Source organism: Xenia sp. Carnegie-2017, unplaced genomic scaffold (genome assembly GCF_021976095.1).
Source record: "Xenia sp. Carnegie-2017 unplaced genomic scaffold, XeniaSp_v1 HiC_scaffold_13, whole genome shotgun sequence".
NCBI classification, from domain to species: Eukaryota; Metazoa; Cnidaria; class Anthozoa; order Malacalcyonacea; family Xeniidae; genus Xenia; species Xenia sp. Carnegie-2017.
The window spans coordinates 8,285,171-8,304,192 of NW_025813436.1; the positions used below are offsets into that span (position 1 = coordinate 8,285,171).

The 19,022-nt window shown below is 33.2% G+C and overlaps 3 protein-coding genes and 1 long non-coding RNA gene across 7 annotated transcripts; 1 reads left to right on the forward strand and 3 right to left on the reverse strand.

The window, feature by feature from the left end:
* Nucleotides 1-298: 298 nt before the first annotated feature.
* LOC124455462 (dihydrolipoyllysine-residue acetyltransferase component of pyruvate dehydrogenase complex, mitochondrial-like) lies at nucleotides 299-5,430 on the reverse strand. Its single transcript, XM_047006098.1, has 14 exons — nucleotides 5,143-5,430; nucleotides 4,994-5,064; nucleotides 4,368-4,591; nucleotides 4,099-4,185; nucleotides 3,846-4,010; nucleotides 3,453-3,546; nucleotides 3,145-3,185; nucleotides 2,830-2,915; nucleotides 1,869-2,006; nucleotides 1,612-1,693; nucleotides 1,415-1,495; nucleotides 1,134-1,208; nucleotides 889-953; nucleotides 299-727 (listed from the first exon to the last, which is right to left on the reverse strand). The coding sequence occupies exons 1-14, from the start codon at nucleotides 5,274-5,276 to the stop codon at nucleotides 598-600; spliced, it is 1,473 nt and encodes a 490-aa protein (XP_046862054.1). The 5' UTR covers nucleotides 5,277-5,430; the 3' UTR covers nucleotides 299-597.
* A 13-nt stretch (nucleotides 5,431-5,443) lies between these two features.
* Nucleotides 5,444-7,042, forward strand: LOC124455492. The gene is made up of 4 exons (XR_006951885.1): nucleotides 5,444-5,664; nucleotides 5,789-5,913; nucleotides 5,986-6,047; nucleotides 6,813-7,042. It is a non-coding gene; the product is annotated as an uncharacterized LOC124455492 (long non-coding RNA).
* Nucleotides 7,043-7,057: 15 nt separating this feature from the next.
* Nucleotides 7,058-8,909, reverse strand: LOC124455473 (lipid droplet-associated hydrolase-like). 3 transcript variants are annotated; one of them, XM_047006110.1, is made up of 3 exons: nucleotides 8,650-8,909; nucleotides 8,086-8,576; nucleotides 7,058-7,616 (listed from the first exon to the last, which is right to left on the reverse strand). In XM_047006110.1, the coding sequence occupies exons 1-3, from the start codon at nucleotides 8,894-8,896 to the stop codon at nucleotides 7,485-7,487; spliced, it is 870 nt and encodes a 289-aa protein (XP_046862066.1). In that variant the 5' UTR covers nucleotides 8,897-8,909; the 3' UTR covers nucleotides 7,058-7,484. The 3 variants fall into 3 exon arrangements, with proteins under 3 accessions (XP_046862066.1, XP_046862073.1, XP_046862079.1); XM_047006117.1 differs by having other exon boundaries at nucleotides 7,058-7,494; nucleotides 8,650-8,902; XM_047006123.1 differs by having other exon boundaries at nucleotides 7,519-7,644; nucleotides 8,650-8,902.
* A 331-nt stretch (nucleotides 8,910-9,240) lies between these two features.
* On the reverse strand, nucleotides 9,241-18,878 carry LOC124451631 (protein scribble homolog). Of its 2 annotated transcripts, none has more exons than XM_047002260.1 (25): nucleotides 18,775-18,878; nucleotides 18,471-18,586; nucleotides 18,289-18,355; nucleotides 18,061-18,162; nucleotides 17,500-17,630; nucleotides 16,595-16,912; nucleotides 16,134-16,373; nucleotides 15,317-15,356; nucleotides 14,963-15,051; nucleotides 14,792-14,881; nucleotides 14,412-14,492; nucleotides 14,180-14,341; nucleotides 13,807-13,896; nucleotides 13,475-13,567; nucleotides 13,208-13,288; nucleotides 12,726-12,938; nucleotides 12,528-12,584; nucleotides 12,178-12,288; nucleotides 11,810-11,869; nucleotides 11,613-11,729; nucleotides 11,380-11,496; nucleotides 11,100-11,162; nucleotides 10,760-10,993; nucleotides 10,592-10,651; nucleotides 9,241-10,274 (listed from the first exon to the last, which is right to left on the reverse strand). In XM_047002260.1, exons 4-25 carry the CDS (start codon nucleotides 18,098-18,100, stop codon nucleotides 9,912-9,914), a joined length of 2,850 nt encoding a protein of 949 aa, XP_046858216.1. In that variant the 5' UTR covers nucleotides 18,101-18,162; nucleotides 18,289-18,355; nucleotides 18,471-18,586; nucleotides 18,775-18,878; the 3' UTR covers nucleotides 9,241-9,911. The 2 variants fall into 2 exon arrangements, with proteins under 2 accessions (XP_046858216.1, XP_046858214.1); XM_047002258.1 differs by having other exon boundaries at nucleotides 15,317-15,383.
* Between the last annotated feature and the right edge of the window lie 144 nt (nucleotides 18,879-19,022).

Here is a 19,022-nt window from a genome sequence, read left to right on the forward strand (position 1 = left end):
TTCTAAATACGCTAATAAAGGAAAATCTGTGTATTACATGTATTATGTATGTATTACATCATCATCGTCACCCTCAGTAACCTACCATTATCCACAGACATACATTGTCACATCAGTCACCTGTATAAAGAATGGTCTAAAGCTATCTACTGTTACTGTGACGACATTTGGAAACGTCGTCCTTTCTTAGGAGATAACAGTACATGACAGTAAGATTTTTGATGGATTTTTTTAATACTTTTATTTATAAAAAAATATAATTTTGCTACTAGTACACCGGAAGATAATAAAAACAAAATGCCAGAGTACATTTTATTGGTTATTTTTCGACAATTTCAGGCGTCGTACAAAACACCAGAACAAAAAAAATTGTGCTTATAGATAACACCACCAGTAAGCGAGAGATTAAATCCAAAAATGGATTTAACAGCAAGTTAATCAGGGCGATACCATAAAGAGTGACAGGTTCAATCAGAGTTCTCACAGCTAGAGCTCAGGAGATCAACGTTTATATACACTACGCTTCCATGGTTTTGTTTCAACCAATTCAAAAATTTTGAACGTATCATAGAATTTGTTCAATAAAAATCAACATTCTTATAATAAAAGCTTAGCTGGTTTTTCCAGATAAGACTTGAAGTGTTGCAACCATTGTGCACCAACAGCACCGTCTACGACACGATGATCACAACTTAATGTGACACTCAACATCATAGCTTGAGTAAAACTATAGAAAAAGTGAATAAAAGTAATTTAAAAAGTAAACATGAAAACTCTAAAAGCATCGTTTATAACGTACGACTGAGGACATGAAGAAAAGTCGTGCGTTACGAATAAAGAAATTAAGGCAGAGTAGAGTTTTTATTCATTAATCTAAAATAAACTTACCCTAGATCTGAATCCTCATCAACAATAATTCTTTTCTCTGTCTGACCAACGGCTAAGATACAAGACTAAATAACATACAACAGAGGAAAATCAACTACGTAATTAGATATTGTTATTACTATATGTACATTTATGAACGGAAAAGAAAATCTCCTCGACAAACTAAATTTCAAACTAAAGCAATCTAACGCTGCAACCAAAATATAGCAAAATTTTGTCCAGCCAATAAATGATTTACAAACTACCTGAGGAGGGTTGATAACAGCAGCAAAATTCTTTATTCCGTACATTCCAAGATTTGAAACAGTAAAGGTGCCACCCTAGAAGGAAGTATTACTCTTTTAAAATAATTAAATTATGTGTTGTGTTTTGATGAATTACTTGTCATCATAACTTGCTAAGGTTAATTTTTTCCTCCTCCAAACTATGTTTCCTCTCCGTATTATCAAAACTATTGTGTTATACATCCGTTCATGTCCTTCAACATGAGTTCAGAGACATAAAAACATTGAATAAGAAATCACACCTGGAATTCGTGTGGCTGTAACTTGTTTTCTTTAGCTCTCTTCGCAAGTGAAACAACATCTGAATTTATCTTTCCTAGTCCCTATAAAAATACAACTTTGTCTTCAGACGTAACACAACAGAGTAAAAAATCACATCAAATTGAAATGTTTTATTGCACAGACAAAAAATATAATGAAAGTTAACATATTTACAAACCTTTTTATCTGCATTGAAAACTATAGGCGTAATCAAACCAGAATCTGTGCTTACAGCAACACTGATGTCAACATTGTGATTTCTGTAAATCATACAAAACTCCTTAGTAAGTTAGAAATTTCAGCAACAATGCCTCACTATACGTCTACTTGATGAATAACAAATATTCATAAAAATGAAGAAGATTTCTATTTCAACAAGCAATGTAAATTCAAACATCACACTGAATAAATTCAAGAAAGTAGCATTTTACTTACTGTCTGATAAACTCGTTCATCCAATAGGAATTTGCTTCGGGAATTTGTTTACACGATAAGGCTGATGCCTTTATGATGAAATCATTCACAGACAACCTATACTCAGACTTTACTAACTCATTCAACTCTTTACGAAGTCTAAAATAAACCAAAAATGTAAACAAATCTTTAGTAACACTATGACATTAAATAACCAACCAAATGCTTACAAATTGACACACCAGAAACCCTCTCACATGGTTGTATATAATTAAGTATAAAGTTTTAGTTATTATTGACCAACAGAGGTCGTTGCACGAAGCCTGGATAGCGTTATCTACTGGGTAGCAAATTTTTCTGAACGTTCATAAAACCTCTTATCAGAAAAAAATATACGATTTGAACTGTGCAATCGCTGAAATAAAATATTGTTTTGAAGATTACAAAATTTCTTTCTTGTGAGAAAAATATAAACATCTTTTTTACAAGTTTGAAATTTTTTGCTATCCAATGGATAGCGCTATCCAGGCTTGTGCAACCGGCTCCAGAGATTTTGCTCCATATTGGAGCATTGCTATAATTTTCAGAAAGTCACAACACAACATCTCAGACACAAAGTTTATGGTACAAATGCCTGTATTTTAAAAGCTCCCAACACTCACTGAGCAGGAATTCAAATCAACTTATGACTATCGGAAGATGGTCTTTTGTTTAATTTAGCAAAAATCAAGCCATTCATAGGGAAAGGAGTTTCTGGATCATACTGAAGAAGTGTGAGTGAGTTTTTAGACAAGGGGTGAAACCACAAAATCTTATCTATGGTGCAAACTCCCCAACAATGTCTCCACACACAAATCTATGCACAAAGTTGCAAACACAACTATGGTTCACCTTACATAGAGTCTGTCCAAGTCAAAATTACAGTCTATTCCATTTAGTAAATTTATTTACTCATTCCATTTACTTAGTAAATCATACTTACTCAATAATGTTATCCATGCGTATATCCACAGATAAATAGTAATGTGGTATAGTTTGTTTTGATTCTAGTAATCTTTTAGCAATCACCTACAAAATAAAAAAATGTGTTGATCCAAAATCCATTTTTTTACATGATGGACCTTGCCACAATTAACAACTGAATTGTGATTTTTAAAACCAAATATACCTCACTAAATAACAAGTTTCAAGAATCTTGAGCCCAAAGATAAAACTTTTTAAATTGTGGCATTTATTTTCAAAATTTGCCCAGTCATTAATCCACAACATCTAAACAGTCTGTTTATGTACACATTACCTTTCTAACATTTGATAAAGGAATGTCAGTAAATTCTTCTTCTGAAAAATAAAAACATGCATATTTGCATAAATTACCTTTATTCTTCAAATACAAATATTTTCCACAAATTTATGTTCATTATTCAAGACAACATGAAATTTTCAGACTAACAAGTTCATTTTAAGACAGTGAATCACACTGGATAAAAAACAACGCAGTTTTCAACTTGAAATTTTCAGTTACAGGTTTAATTGAAATTTAAAATGCCCTCCCTGTTAATCAAAATTAGCAAAGCCTAATTCCTGTTATGTTGATCATTTTTGCACCTGTAGTAATTGGAGATTGTTGTGGAATGCTTTGAATGCTAGTTCCCACATCATTAGCAACAATCCTCCCATCAGGACCAGTTCCGGACAAAGACTAAAAAAAACATGAATTAAAAATGATTTAAACATAAACAAAATGACAGCCATCTAACTGCTAGAAGAGAAATCTATTTGATCAATATTCCAAATCTGTAACAAATGAATTTTTAATGTTGAAATATTTAATGTTATACATATGTATGATAAAAACCAAGTCAATATTACAAATATGTTTTGACAAGTAAAACAGTACATCTATTTCATGGTTCAATATCAACTTTTCCCATGTATTTTCCAATTTGCTAAGAAGCTGATGGTTAATGCATGACAAGAAACCTTTTAGAATTAGCTTACCGGTAAATCAACACCTTTCTCTTTTGCAAGTTTCCGAGCAAGTGGACTTGCAAACACTCTGCCAGTTTGTGAAGATGACACAGCTGGCGGTGAGTCAGGAGTTGTGGTGCTGGCCACAGGAGCTGGAGTAACAGATGGGGGTGGTTCAACTGGACTATCTGATGTCTTTTGAGATGAAAAATATAGAAAGTGAACAGAAATATTTGATATGAGGGTCATTATGAATACCTAAGTACCTGAATACTATGAGTACCTGAGATTGAGGTGTCCCACTGTCATCATCTGTAAAGTCTTTAAATGCAGCAACATCTTCCTCATTTTCAACAATAATACAAACCAACTAAAAGTTGATAAATGAAGTATTAGTAAAATAATGTAATGAAATAATATGTTAACTTCGACTAACTTGTTATCATAATAAGAGAACAAAGAATTTATAGTTTTTTATTTGGTGCAGGTAGTACTACTCTTCATTAAAAAAGTTATCAATCTAACCATTAAAAAACAACAAAACAAAGCTACCTTTCCAACAGGAAGGTCTTTTGAGCCAGCAGGAGCAACAATTTTTGCAAGGTAGCCTTCATCAGGTGTTTCAAAATCCATTGTAGCTTTATCTGTTTCAATTTGTGCAAGGACATCCCCTTCTTCTAACTTTTCACCTTCTTCTTTTAGCCAACTAGCCACTGTGCCAGTTTCCATGGTTGGTGATAATGCAGGAAGTGGAATTCTGGTATGGGGTGGAAGTGCTTTGAGAAAAAACAAACAAAATAAATTTTGCTAACCTGACATTCATCTTCTGCTAGAAGAAAATCTGAATTACTTCATTCAGCAAATCAGGCATCCACACATAACATCTCATTATGTACATTACGATGTCTCTACATATCTTAAACACCTTTAACGAATTCTCACTTGACAAAGAAGTGTGACTACTCACTCACTCACACGATTAAATCATGAAACCAGTAGACATTACTTAGATACCCAACAAATTTATTGGTAAAATAGCAAATTAGAGTAATAATCACAGACTACAGACACAGAAAAACTGCATGACGTCCAAGTTACAAGTTTACAGATAAATATAAATATTTGGCAACGAGCTGACGATATGATCATTATAATTTAATGTGAAACAATTTTCTAACCTTCATTGCTAAAAAGCCTCGTCTTTATGTAAATTTTGAATGTATTCGATCCGAAAATATTAGAAGAATTACTAAATTGAAAAGAATTCGTCATCAAAGCAAAGCATACGACAAAATGGAATTTGCCTGACACTACCAATCGCTGTTACCTTTGCAACAACTTCTGATTAATTTTTCTTCTTTGAATAATTGCATTTGCTGAAATTCTCCGTAAAGTTCTTCCATTTTGTAGGGAACGAGCACGATTCACAAAAACAGGAATATATCGTCTAGAGCCTAACATTGTTTACAGTATACGAATAAATTAAACTAACAAAAAATTACACAATTTTAAAATTTTATTGAGCAAACTCGCTCCCAAGCTTTCATTTTGGAACTTGAAACGCAGTCTCAATGTCTGAATCTGAATGAAGAGCAAGCCGCTGGCCGAGGTTGATCGGCGCAGATATCATGAAGAGCATCAAATCAAGCATCACGCACGTCACTGGTTAATGTTCACGTAATTGATGACGTATTATGACATCATTATTAGAACAGTAATTCGTGACGTCATAATTAAGACAAGAAAATTCTTTACTCAGTTGTTTTTGAGACATATATCGGTCATACAAAAACTAACATTTTGCTATAAAACTACTAGTTAGCCAAAACGTTTCATCATTGAAAAATCAGTAAGTTGGAAATAGATCAATGTTTTAGAACACATACATATTCTTTTTTCTTTGGCTTGAGGTAATACCTACAAGATGTAGCCAACATTCACGTCTTTTGAAAAATACATGCATTCACTTACAGGGAGCTACAATGGAGAAAATGGAAGTCGATGATTCCCGAACAAATTTTCTAGAAGATAGTTCCAACGAACAGGGTGTAAAACGATCATTAATTGAAGTCAATGAGGACGAATTTAAACGAGATAGGTTTTTACATCAATTCATGTTTATGTCTTATAACTGAACTAACATTTAATTCTGTTATTTTCATAATTTCAGGTTGAGACGAAGTACTGGATGTCATAAATTAACAATTCATTGTATACGAGCAGACACATACGGTAATGTTAGTTTTATAAACTTTCTCATTTTTTACCTTTGTGTAAATTGAATTCGCCTCAAATTCATACATTGATTTTTCAAATCTTTAAAGTTACGTTCATCATTAAGAAAATGGACATCAAATACGTTCACTTCGAATGTACCATCCTCACTATGACATAAGTATAAAGAGATCAAGTACATTGATTTCTTATGTACCATCCTTACTATGACATAAGTATAAAGAGATCAAGTACATTGATTTCTTATGTACCATCCTTACTATGACATAAGTATAAAGAGATCAAGTACATTGATTTCTTATGTACCATCCTAACAATGAAATAAGTATAAAGAGATCAAGTACATTGATTTCTTATGTACCATCCTCACTATGACATAAGTATAAAGAGATCAAGTACATTGATTTCTTATGTACCATCCTCACTATGACATAAGTATAAGGAGATCAAGTACATTGATTTCTTATGTACCATCCTCACTATGACATAAGTATAAAGAGATCAAGTACATTGATTTCTTATGTACCATCCTCACTATGACATAAGTATAAAGAGATCAAGTACATTGATTTCTTATGTACCATCCTAACAATGAAATAAGTATAAGGAGATCAAGTACATTGATTTCTTATGTACCATCGTCATTACAACATAAGTATAAAGAGATGAATTATATTTATTTGATGTATACCATCTTCCCCATGACATAAAAATACAGAGATCATGTACAATTCTCGATAAAAATATCTCAACATTTTTCAGCGTACAATGTAAAAAAACCGGAAAGCTCCAGTAAACCGCGTTTGGTGAACAAACGAAGACGTTTAATGAACGAAGAAGTGGCTGAACGAGTCATTCATACCATCACATTATGAGTTACAATAAATTATTCCGTTTCTTGATTGTATAAAAACATATTCCCAATGTTCTATTGAATGCTTTCTTGAAAATACGTATGAAATAAATCAATAAATAAACTTTATGAATCTGAACAATCAACTACGTAATTTTTCTATAGACAATATATATAGCAATTATAATCCTTCCAATGCACCACTCAAATACAGAATTTCATCTTATAGTTTTTCCGTTACTCATACATACAATACACGTACAATGTCCTTCATCTATCCTACTCATGTTAAGGTCTGCCTTACTCATTTCATTGAATTTTTTTGTTCCCTTGAAAATTTTAAAACAAAATTAAAACACTCCCCATTTGCAATAAAAAATGCTCCAAGAAAAAATTTTCATACCAAATTACTTACTGCGATAACTTAAAGAACTAAATCTGCATACATTTTAATGTTCATTGCGATGTCTCAAAGGCAAATCTTTACCAGAAGGTAATATGTATACATATTCAAAGTCAGTCTATCCATGCAGCAGCAATTTGTGCCATTACTTCATGTGATTCCAAAACAAAGGCATGCCTCATCCTATTCTGGCAAAGATAGATTTGTGCCTTAGGAAACCTTTGCACATTTCATTATAGTAGGACCTTGGCACCCATTGATCTCTGGCACCATAATAGAAAATCAATTGGTCAATATGGTCTGATATTAGCTGCAAGCACAAAAATATCCATTTGGCTCTATCGGACAATAACAAAGAATGATAATCATTTACTCTTTACATTTATCATTTCTATTTCATATTGTACTAAACTGTACTTCATTGTACTTTGAACTTATGACAAGTGCTAATTATATTGGCAAATACAGATGACCATACATGATGTATTTGGTTTTGTATTGGTATTTGGTATTTGGTCCAGGAGCCTTGGAGTACACATGTGTTAATCTTTACATGTTTAAATGTCCGAATCCTGGATGCATATTTAGCAAGATTCATACATGTGCAATATTCTTGTATTTTACTATAGCAATATTGGTTTATTATATGATTTGAAATTTTGCATTGACATGTTGTACTCATTCATCCCAACATTGTACTCATACATCCCAACACAGGTTAACAAACCACCAAAAGTCTCCTAATACTATCTTCATTCATCCCAAATATGATAACTTACCTCCACTGGAGTCCTATTAACCTCTTCCATCTCATCTGCAGCCATGAACAACACATTTCTTACACAGGAAGAATTAACCAACTCAATGACAGCTTCCTTACAACTGCTGTGAACTTTCCTGCCATTGAACCACACATCAATCAAATATCTTTTTATAAAAAGAGGCAACCATGACAACCACCAAGTGAGTAAAACCAATGGCCATGAAAAATACTTTGATACAGGAGTAGCAAATATACCGTTTGGAGAGCTGGCCATCCTCTCAATGGTTGGAAAGAGTAATATGCCCTTTGTACATCTTGTCTGATGTTTGCCAAAATGTTCAAGAATTTTTAGAATGATATATGCACCAATTGAATGTCCAATAAGTACGAACTTACAAGAGGGCGAGAAAATATTTTCCAGGAATGCAATTTTATGATTTATTTGTTGGGAGAGAGAAAAGGGAGATTTGTTGGGAAAACTTGATGTTTCCTTTAATATGCCATGTCCTAAAGGAAAACGATAAATTCAAATATAAATTTGACAAGAAAAAGTCTCATGTAAACATAACTAGCAGCTAACCTGCATGCTGGATGCCAAATACAGGATATCGTCGTTCACATGCTTTGAATAAACTAGCTATAAAACAGTCATAAAAGCGAACGAGACCAGGATTACCAGGAATAACAACAACAGCCTTAGTGCATTTTTTAAGGTCAAAACTTTCCACACATGCATATGATATCAAAGTAGGAATTCCGTCAATATTCCTAACTTCTTTACAAACTTTTGACTCAGCTGACTCCTGAATTTCCACATTGTCCGCCATTTTGAATTTGACGTTTGCATTATCAAAAGTTCAAGAAACTGGAAGAAATACAAAGTGGAAACACCCCGGAAAGACACTAGGAATTCCGAGAATTGTGCAGTGCTTTTTGACTTTTACATCAAGTTTAAACACGTTTTATCTATTTACTTAATTTTACATTAACTTAAAATGCGGTAATGATTACAAACGATGAATAAGTAACGAAATTGTATGAAATGTTTTCTCTTTTTTATAAAAAACACAACATTGCGATCATTTACAGGCCACTTTTGGCGAATTAAAATTGTGTTATGTAGTATTGTATGTAATGTATTGAAATGAAAAAGCAGTTCTTGAACAGAAAATATACGACCAAAGTTTTTATTGGTCTCATAATTGTACATCAATATTATACAATATAAAATACGACTAAAATTATCCAGAATTATTTAACTAGCTAAATGCTATGTGGCATAAAACTAAAGCATTAACATATTCACGATATTTATATTTTTACATATGCTAAAGATGCGTAGTAGGTAACAAGATAAATTGAAATACATTACGATACACTGTTTGAAATACGGATACAATTTCGAAACGTTAAAAATAAAAATATATCAATTATAATTCGTTTCATCTCAAAAACCATCTTTCTCCGTGAACTGTCACGACGGAATTTATGCTAAAAACATTCGATTATGTTGATTTTCCAATAAAAACATTGACATAATACTGCGTGTATCCTCATATGTACCCTTAAAAACCAAAAGGCAGAGCGACATAGTCTCCGCGTTGGTAATTCAACATCCTTTGTAAATAATTAAATACATGTTGAAAATATGTCTTGCATTTTCTTTGTTCAGCATTGCCGTCCTCATTGTCGTAGAGCATTATATTTTTAAAACAAATTGCGAACATACCACAATAAGATACAAAAATTCGGGACCACGTTAGCATTTGTACATCTTGCATGAGCCCGACAGGAGAGGTGCGTTGTAGAAGAGGAGTAATTTATCGAATGGGTTCATTTAAGCTAAGCAGTCAACTTCGTAGAAGTGGTATTATTCAAATGATCTGGTGTCGGATGTTTCCGATCATCGTCCGATAAAGTTCCTTCAAGTGATGAAGCTGACATAGCTTTGACTTGTGCAATAACAACTTGAGCCTTCAGTGCGTCTTCTTCAAGTTCACGCATTCGCGCTTGTCTCCAGGCTGCGCGCTTCTCAGCTTCTAATGCACGCTGCTCAGATGGTGTGACGCTTCCCGTAGAAGATCTTGAGGGAGATGGGACAGAATTTGTATCCTCGGGCGATTCAAATGAGTTGTTCAAGGGAAGCTGGAAGTTTGGACGATGGCGATTTGACACAGTCGTTTCTGAGGAGTTCATCCCAGTATCCTAAGCGAGAGGAGGAAACAATTGAATCAGAAGAGATTGGGTGAGTAATTTGAAGCAGGAAACAATTGAATCAGAAGAGATTGGGTAAGTAATTTGAAGCGAGAAACGATAAGATACAACTAAATTTCGATGGAATTATTAACGTGCCACAACTTGAGTAGAACAATATTTAGAAACTATATGAACAATATTATTTTCGTGAAATATAGGTAAACTGGTTAATGGAGTATGCAAGATAGATCTTGAATTTTGCTGATGAAAGGAAATATAAAAGGTAACGAATTCTCCATCACGACTTATAAGCATCAATGACTTACCACTGGAAGTCTATTACTATCTGTATTTGCCACTTCCTTTGTACGGTCGTTAGAGATGACCTAAATATAAATCAATTTTACATTTAGAGATTCTCGTTAATACAATAAAGCAAAGAAAAAGAAGTAGAACATTATATTATCATATATAACAAAGTTCACTGTTGTTACCTTCTCGTTTAAACTAAGTCGATTACTATCAGAATCGTAACCGAAATGCCTACTTTCATCAGGGGAACCTAAACTATCCGCAGCTGCAAGAGGATTAGCAATCACACCAACGAGTTCTTCTAATTTTGATACATCGTAGCCATCAGCTACAACCAAAGCAAGACGATCACCCACACTACGTAATGAACGAACGGCTTCCATGTGAGTGGCACCAAGTAAACTGGTACCATTTACCTGTGGTCATATAATCATAAAAGATCTTCTTCAGATGAGGTGCTTTTATTAAATATCGATATACAACTCACGTTGCAACAAACATCACTAAAGAAAAAAATATCACCTCAAGTATTCTCTGACCAACATGAAGTCTCTTGTCTTTTGCCGCTGCACCACTTTCGTTGACCTAAAATTGATGAAAATTGGTAATATTAAATTAACAATTGTAAACATATATTAAATGAAGATATGATCTTCGCACTTTGCTGGACAATTTAAGCAATTGTCTCATGAGACAATTGTCTCATGAGACAATTGCGAATCATATCTTCATTTAATTTCAAACACCGCACTGCATAAAAAACATTCTTTGTAAACATATATATTAACACACACGAGCTGACCTTAGATATAAATATGCCTTCGTCCTTAGGATCCAACGGGTTACCAGGATGTCCCTTGGCACCCCCTCGTATACTGATACCTAGTTTCTCTCCTGGATACTTCATAATTGTTATTTCCTGGAAGAAAATTCATGTTTGAATGATGTTTATGGCACATGAAGACAAATGCTGTGTAACTTTAAAAGCTGTCTGTTTAGATAATGATAAAGAGGTTTATATTAGTAAATATTTACCATTAAACCGGGGGGTGGAGGGTCATGACGTACGAGTAATTTGATGGAGTTGACATTTGATATGAGAGCTGTAACTGCATCATGGTGTGTTGATCGAGTCATATCTTTACCATTGACCTGAAAAAATAAATAATGGGAAGTACGTCAACATAAACATATTTTATTTACGTAAAAAAGTAACGAAAAGCGAGACTCACGGCTAAAATGCGATCACCGACACGTAGGTTTGTGTTGGACGCAGCCCCATTTGGAGCAATCTGTAGAAAATTAGATGAAATAGTTCAGATATAATTAAGCAAAGACATAAAACATATGGAAAATATTTTATCTTAGAGCAACAATGGATCTTGATCCTTACAGGATCTCTAAGAATAAACAGATATAGCTACTATCTTGCATAAATAAAACGGCTTTTAATAGAAAAGTAATTGACAAAAGTTAAAAAGCAGTACAAATATAGTTATTCCCTGATTCCATTTCTTAAATGTGATCATAATAAATCAATAGATTCAATCATTTAAAAAACAACATTTAGTTAATACAAACATAATATTTGAATGATTACTTTAGAAATAAATAGACCAGATTCATCCATTCCAAATGGATGACAGGTATGATCAGAGCCGCCCACGACACTAAATCCCAGCGGTCCATTTCCCTTCTTTAATTCTATCCTCTGTCACAAAAAAGTAAATTAACTTAAACAAAAACTCGGTGAAATTAGGAAAACATTCAGTATTCATTTTATTGAATAGTATTTATATTCCTAATTAAGATATCAATCCAAAGAACAACCCCACTAAATTATAGTTTCCACGACATGCTATATAACGTTAAAACGTCCCACTGTCTTCGTGTTTCATACATTGAAACACAAGTCAATAGTTACAGTTTTCATAATAACGTACTGTCTACCTCTACTTTTGGACCATTTTGTTCTTCGTCACTACCTTCATTGACATGATTTGCCTCCTAAAAAAGCATTGTGAGAAATAAGGTTTAAATCATTAGAATAAAAAGCATTTGCTAAGCGTATAGTTCACCCAATTGAATAAATGGGGAGCCAGAGAGTGCGTGTAAAACAATGAACCTTTCATTCAAAAACCATCTCACCTCAGCAGAGGCCTTTATCATCGCATCTTGTATCATCTCTTTCTCAGCAATTCGTTTGTTTATCATGGATTCCTCGCGATGTTTAGAAAGAGGTGTCATACGCTTCTCAAGAACTCGTTCACGAGAGACAATTAGGGTCACCGAGGGAAAACTTGACGTTAATAGAGAGACAGCTTCTTCATGACTGGCGTTTTCAACTGACTTGCCGTTGATCTGGAACGATATTGATACGATGATTAGTGACATAGTGGATATGCAAATCAATAAGCTTACTGCATGGGATGATATAAAATAAAAAAGTATTTTACTCATCCAGCATTTTGAACAAAAAGCATTGAATCACAATTTTCGATGCATTTTATTGCACGAATACTTTTAATGTGTTAAATGACGTAATAAACAACATGTTCCATTCGCCTACATTATACTGACCAATCACTATGTCAATGAACAATAGTTCAGTTTATACAAATTTAATTTACCGATAAAACTCGATCACCGACACGCAACCTTCTATCCAATCCAGCAGTCCCACCTGGAGCAATCTTTGATATGTATATTGCCTAAAAAATCAAAGACCTCCAAATAAACATCAACTGCACACTTAACAATGAAATTCACGATGAATACAAGTGATCCTTAAGGATAGTGTAAAGTTGTACTATCTATACATAACAATACTGCAAAGTTGCCTAGCACCTTTGCACAAAAAATGAGTGATTTTAAGAAGAGTTAACGTGATAGCTAACCTGATCATTGCCTTTGTAAGGGGTCGAACCTTGTCCACCAGCAATACTAAACCCCAATCCTTTGCTGTCTCGTTTTAAAACGATTGTTTCTTTCTATGTGAGCAAAATAAAAATCCACAATCAAATTTCAGAGAGAATTCACTTTTCTCCAAGTGTTTGTTCAGCCACAAGGCTGTTAGCAATGACACATTAGCAAACAGAGTAAAACATTTTGTAAATTTACTTGGAAGTTATCTTTTCACTAAGAACTATAAACTACAAAATTTTTAAAAAGTAATGTAAACTGTCACAAACTCCTTTCAATAATGAGCATTTTCAATACTTTGTAATACCTCAGTCGCAGTCTCAATTTCTTCCATTTCCGGTTCCGCTGCAAATCTCACTCCAGACTTTTTCGAATCTTTCGTCGGTTTGCTAGACGTCTACAAGACAAACGAAGTGTCTTACAAAATAATTTCGAGGATAATTTTTGTAACGTCAGTTGCCCATATTCATATTATAGCATCGCTCCACAATTCACTAACAATTTGAAAACGACAACATTAACCTACAACATGTATGATGTACTTAACGTAGAAATATACATTAATATAAAACCATAAAAGAAATAAGAAATTAGTGTGGGAGAAATTTTAAATAAGCATACGCATAATAAAGCGTGGGTTGCTTTTAAAAAGAGACAATCCATTTGATGTTTGGTCGTACCTCAGTGTCCTCAGTCTTTGATTTTTCTTCGCTTTTCATTGTATCAAGTTTAACAAATCCTTCAGTCACTCGTTCAATAAACATTTTAACTGTATCTCCGGCAGTACTAAGCACCTGAACAGCTTCAGCATGGGTCGCCTTACTGAGGTCCACACCATCAACCTGCAACCGGGGAAGGGAGATTGGTGATTTTAACATAAGTAATAAATACATTCATATGCTTTTCAACTACCGATATTATCTTGTCCCCAGGTTGCAAGACACCATCACGACCCACAGGTCCTTTCTCGTTAATTTTTGATATAAAGATACTCTGTAAGGATAAATCAGAGTTAATTTGTACTTAAGAAATAAAAAGCGAATCTTTCAGGATATGGTTAACTAATATTAATTCATGAAAAGTGCTTAAGGTACTTTCCAATCATTGTCGTCTTGTATGATCTCTTTACAATATGTTTAAATTTTTTTCATACGAATAACAAATAAACATGGAAGATAAACTTTCTACGTAGACAGCAAAGTCAAAAAGCTTATAATGCCTTCTCGTTATCAACGATTCATTGATTGTAACAGTAAAACAAATAATTAAACCAAACACAGTTTAAGCTTTACCTCATCATTATCTCGATATGGTGTCGAGCCTTTACCACCAGCAATGTTTATACCAAGACCATCACCGTTTCTAATAAGTGTGTACATTATCTAAAATGAAATAAAACGACAACAAAATCATATGATATAATGATTTAAATAGAAGTTGCCAAAGAAAAATGTGTAACAGACCTCCTCGACTGTTGTTGTGACGGCGCCATATTGATGGTTGTCGTTTTTCTCCGAATTCAAACCGTTAATACCGTTAACATGGGATGAATCTTAAAAACCATAAATAATCAAATATTTTTTACAAAATAAACAGAGAATTAATCAATCCTGAATAAAACATCAGACTCAAGTATACAAAGCGATGAAAACACTAAAATTGAGTATAAAATAAGTAAAATTTTAAAATCAGCTCACCCCGAATGTAGACACTGGACAAGAGTACAATATAATGACTCTAGTTTTATGATCAGATTACTTCAGACTATAAATTAATGAATGATAAATAGATCACGAATGTTAATTTTATTCACTGACCTTCATCGACTTCGAAGTTATCTTCATCATTTCCACTCTCCTGAAGGTAACAGAAAACGTGAAGAAACTGGAAAGAAAATGTTAGTATGTGTCCTCAATGGCCTGTCGTGGCCAGAAATTTGCAGAGCAACTTAGACCCTCGTAAGAAAGTGAAAGTCAAAACTGTTTTTTCAACATACGAAAAACCAATCTTACAGACCATCGAGAACCATTGACTAACTCTAACTTTACAAAATTGAGCTTCTAATACAAACACACTCAAAAATAATAAAATCAGTCATGAGACAATTTAAAACTGATAATAAAACTTCAATGATAGTATAACGAACATGTTTTAGTTTTAATTATTCCATTAGAGTCTTTCTTATTATTTCTGCTAGATTTTAATGATTGGGCTCGTTTCACAAAGCTGTCGGTTAAGATCATTACAGTAGCATTATAAACCTGTCTGCTCGGATCATTACAGTAGCGTCTGCAAATTTCGCGACATTTATTTATACACGGTTAAAGTGCGTGAATATTTTACAACTAATTTGAAATTTAGGGGATATAACTTTTATGGACGATTGAAATTTAACGCAAGTCTTCTTTGATTTATAAAATAAATTGACGTTTGTCTTTAGTTACTTGACTTGAACACATCAAAATCACGAATATGCCATATGATTTAAAACGAATTTAAATTTTGTAATTACTATCAGCCGTCAAAGATAATATTAGAGCAGTAGGTAGAAATATCTTAGTGGAAATTTTGAATTTATGAATGAATTTAACACAGGTCAATGAAGTTATTCATTTTAATGTATAGAACGCTCACCCTTTGATCATCTGAGTTCTCTTCTTCATTTAAATCCTTCTGACCCACTTTTGCCATGATTTGATAAAATTTTTCCTGCACTCCTTCGGTATCAGGGTAAAGTCTTTTGCCTTTAGTATAATGTGGTGTGTTTGTTCTTTTTAGTTTATCGTGTCGTTCAACAGGCCCATCTTCTTCATCGACAAGAAAACCAACAGATTTTGAATTAACTTCTTCATCTTCGCTAGAGCGTCCTGCTTCCTGAATCATTCACAAATTTATTTCAATGTAGTTTTCTTGGACATTGTAAAAATTTTGAAAACGGAGAAATGAAGTTCATCTTTCTATAGTTACTCATATCATATTAGGGAAGGTACATAATGTACTTGATCCCTTCATACTTATGTCACAGTGAAAATGGTTCATATAAAATCAACAGTCAAGATGGTAAATATACGAGTAACGTTGACAACAAGAAATACCTCATTATTAACATCATCGTCATCAAAAGGTACATTTTCTAGATTCTTCACTTCCGATTTTGAATTCAGTATTATTTCTTCCTTCTCCTTTGCCACCGGTTCAATTTGTCGCCCTACTGTAGCTTTAGACATCAATGAACCTGGTTCAAATTTACTTTTACTTTCGTGCTCTGTATCGGACCCAGATTCAAAACCTTTTGATCTTCTTCTTTCTTCGTCAGAGTTCAATGAATCTGATCTCGGTTTATGAGAAAATATTTTAGGATGTCGTCCTTTCAATTCCTTAGGATGAGGAGTGTCGTGGCGAACAAAATCCCCCTAAAATGGTATTGTAAAAGCTGTTTTTCGTTCTCAATTTTTGTCATTCTCTGTTACTTATTCATCACTACCTACACTGACATACATTATCTTAGTTTATATTTTAGATAGTGTAAAGACTGTTCTCATTCTCTTTTGTTCATTTATCACTACCAATAGTGACACACGTTATCTTAGTTAATATTCTAGATAGTGTAAAGACTGTTTTCATTCTCTGTTGTTCATTCATCACTACCTACATTGACACACGTTATTTTAATTTATATTTTAGATAGTGTAAAGACTGTTCTCATTCTCTGTTGTTCATTCATCACTACCTACACTGACACACGTTATTTTAGTTTATATTTTAGATAGTGTAAAGACTGTTCTCATTCTCTGTTGTTCATTTATCACTACCTACAATGACATACGTTATCTCAGTTTATATTTTAGGTAGTGTAAAGACTGTTCTCATTCTCTTTTGTTCATTCATCACTACCTATTAACACGCTATCTAACTTTATATTTAAAGAAGTGTAAAGATTATATTTGTTCTCTGAGATACATCACTAATTTAAAACCAATATATAAAAAGTAGAAATTACCAGCCGTTCATCGTCATGATCCGATTCCTCATCGGTGAAAGTTACATGTTCATTGACAAATCCAATTTCCATCGGCTTGTCACGTGGTTGATAATCGAGATCATAGCGATTTTCCCCGTCATCATAAAATTCTTAAAGATGATCAAAGATAAGTTTACGTAAATGAAGTTCTATAATAAGTTTTGATTGGTGAGTTTATGGTCAACACTTGTCTCTTCTAATGTTCGCAATGTAAACATTTGACAACACTGTAATTATACAAATTTACTAAAATATATTACTCCAAACAGTCAGTCATATAGCTACTGATAAACACAAAAATTCAACCTTCTCAAAACAATGTCCGTCAAGGTTTCTATCAGTGTGATTCTACTTCAAAGTCATCATTAGAAAATAAGAACATGAATTCTGACATAATTATAAGCACATGAAAAAATGTGACTTACACGTGATTTTAAATTTTATCTTTGGGATTGAATTTCTGATTCTCAAATTCCACAAGCAAGATTTATCACAAAAGCGTTCAGTAATTAACATTAAAAATGTAAATGACAAACATACCCATATCAAAGTTCGACTCAGTTTGTGGTAAAAGAAACATGTCAATACTTTGGCTTTTGTCCTCTCGTCCTCTTCTGTTTGTAACTTTAATATTGGCTTTGACTAAAATATGCAATTTTAACTGTTATCATCTAAAGGACATCATGTTTGTAATAAAACGCAGTACATGTACAAGGAATGCACAGAGTATGGAGTAAATGTGCTATATTTCAATTCTTAAGACCTTACTTGATTTTCAGCAAGCCATAATGCTTTAAGAGGTAGCGAGCCAATTGTCAATGGTAAATTCTCAAGTCTGTGTGTGAAATAGACAGAAAATCAAGATAAATAAGCAATTGTTTACTCACATTTCAGATAGTAAAAGAGTGCCTACACACATTCCTAATTATTCATCACAACAACCAGGTTACCTGTTGCCAGAGACATCTAACACATGAAGATTAACACAATTTCCAATTTCAGAAGGTATGCTGGTCAGACAATTTTCCCTCAATGAAAACACCGATAACTTTGTACAATTGCCAATCTAAAATGTATTTAATTAACACATTGATGTCAACACTAAAGTTAGTCATAACTTACATCTCGTTGAAAGAAACACAAGAAAAACTATGTATTCAAAATTTAGCTGCCATTCCAAGGATAACAAGCACATTACTGAATTGAACATTAACATATAAAGCAAATATTTAGTACAATGATTGTAATAGGTACCTCAACAGGCAAAGCCTGAAGTTGATTTCTGTCTACATTAAAAACAGAGAGATTTTCCAGCTTTCCAATTGAAGAGGGAAGATCCTCCAATATGTTTTCTGTCAAAACCAATTCTGTAAGTGTGATCACCCTGGAAAATTATGCCCACATAAATTTTACTTTGATTTCAACAAGAAAACCCTTAATGCCAAGAAAGTATAGAAGTTGAATGACACATTCAAACAGTTGATGACAATCATGTTGTCAAT

Bases quoted from the DNA above. Each gene is read 5' to 3' on its own strand.
- LOC124455462 (XM_047006098.1), bottom strand. From the start codon at position 5,276: ATGTTAGGCTCTAGACGATATATTCCTGTTTTTGTGAATCGTGCTCGT. The intron at 1,496-1,611 runs GTTTGTAAATAT...GTATTTTTATAG, and splicing joins TTTTCAATGCAGATAAAAAG to GGACTAGGAAAGATAAATTC. The intron at 954-1,133 runs GTAGTTTGTAAA...TATGTTATTTAG, and splicing joins CTGTTATCAACCCTCCTCAG to TCTTGTATCTTAGCCGTTGG.
- LOC124455473 (XM_047006110.1), bottom strand. From the start codon at position 8,896: ATGGCGGACAATGTGGAAATTCAGGAGTCAGCTGAGTCAAAAGTTTGT. The intron at 8,577-8,649 runs GTTAGCTGCTAG...GTTTTCCTTTAG, and splicing joins ATTTGGCATCCAGCATGCAG to GACATGGCATATTAAAGGAA. The intron at 7,617-8,085 runs GTAAGTTATCAT...TTGTGCTTGCAG, and splicing joins TTAATAGGACTCCAGTGGAG to CTAATATCAGACCATATTGA.
- LOC124451631 (XM_047002258.1), bottom strand. From the start codon at position 18,100: ATGTTTCTTTTACCACAAACTGAGTCGAACTTTGATATGG. The intron at 15,384-16,133 runs GTGAGCGTTCTA...TTTTCTTTCCAG, and splicing joins AGAACTCAGATGATCAAAGG to TTTCTTCACGTTTTCTGTTA. The intron at 13,289-13,474 runs GTTAGCTATCAC...TTGATTTTTTAG, and splicing joins CTTACAAAGGCAATGATCAG to GCAATATACATATCAAAGAT.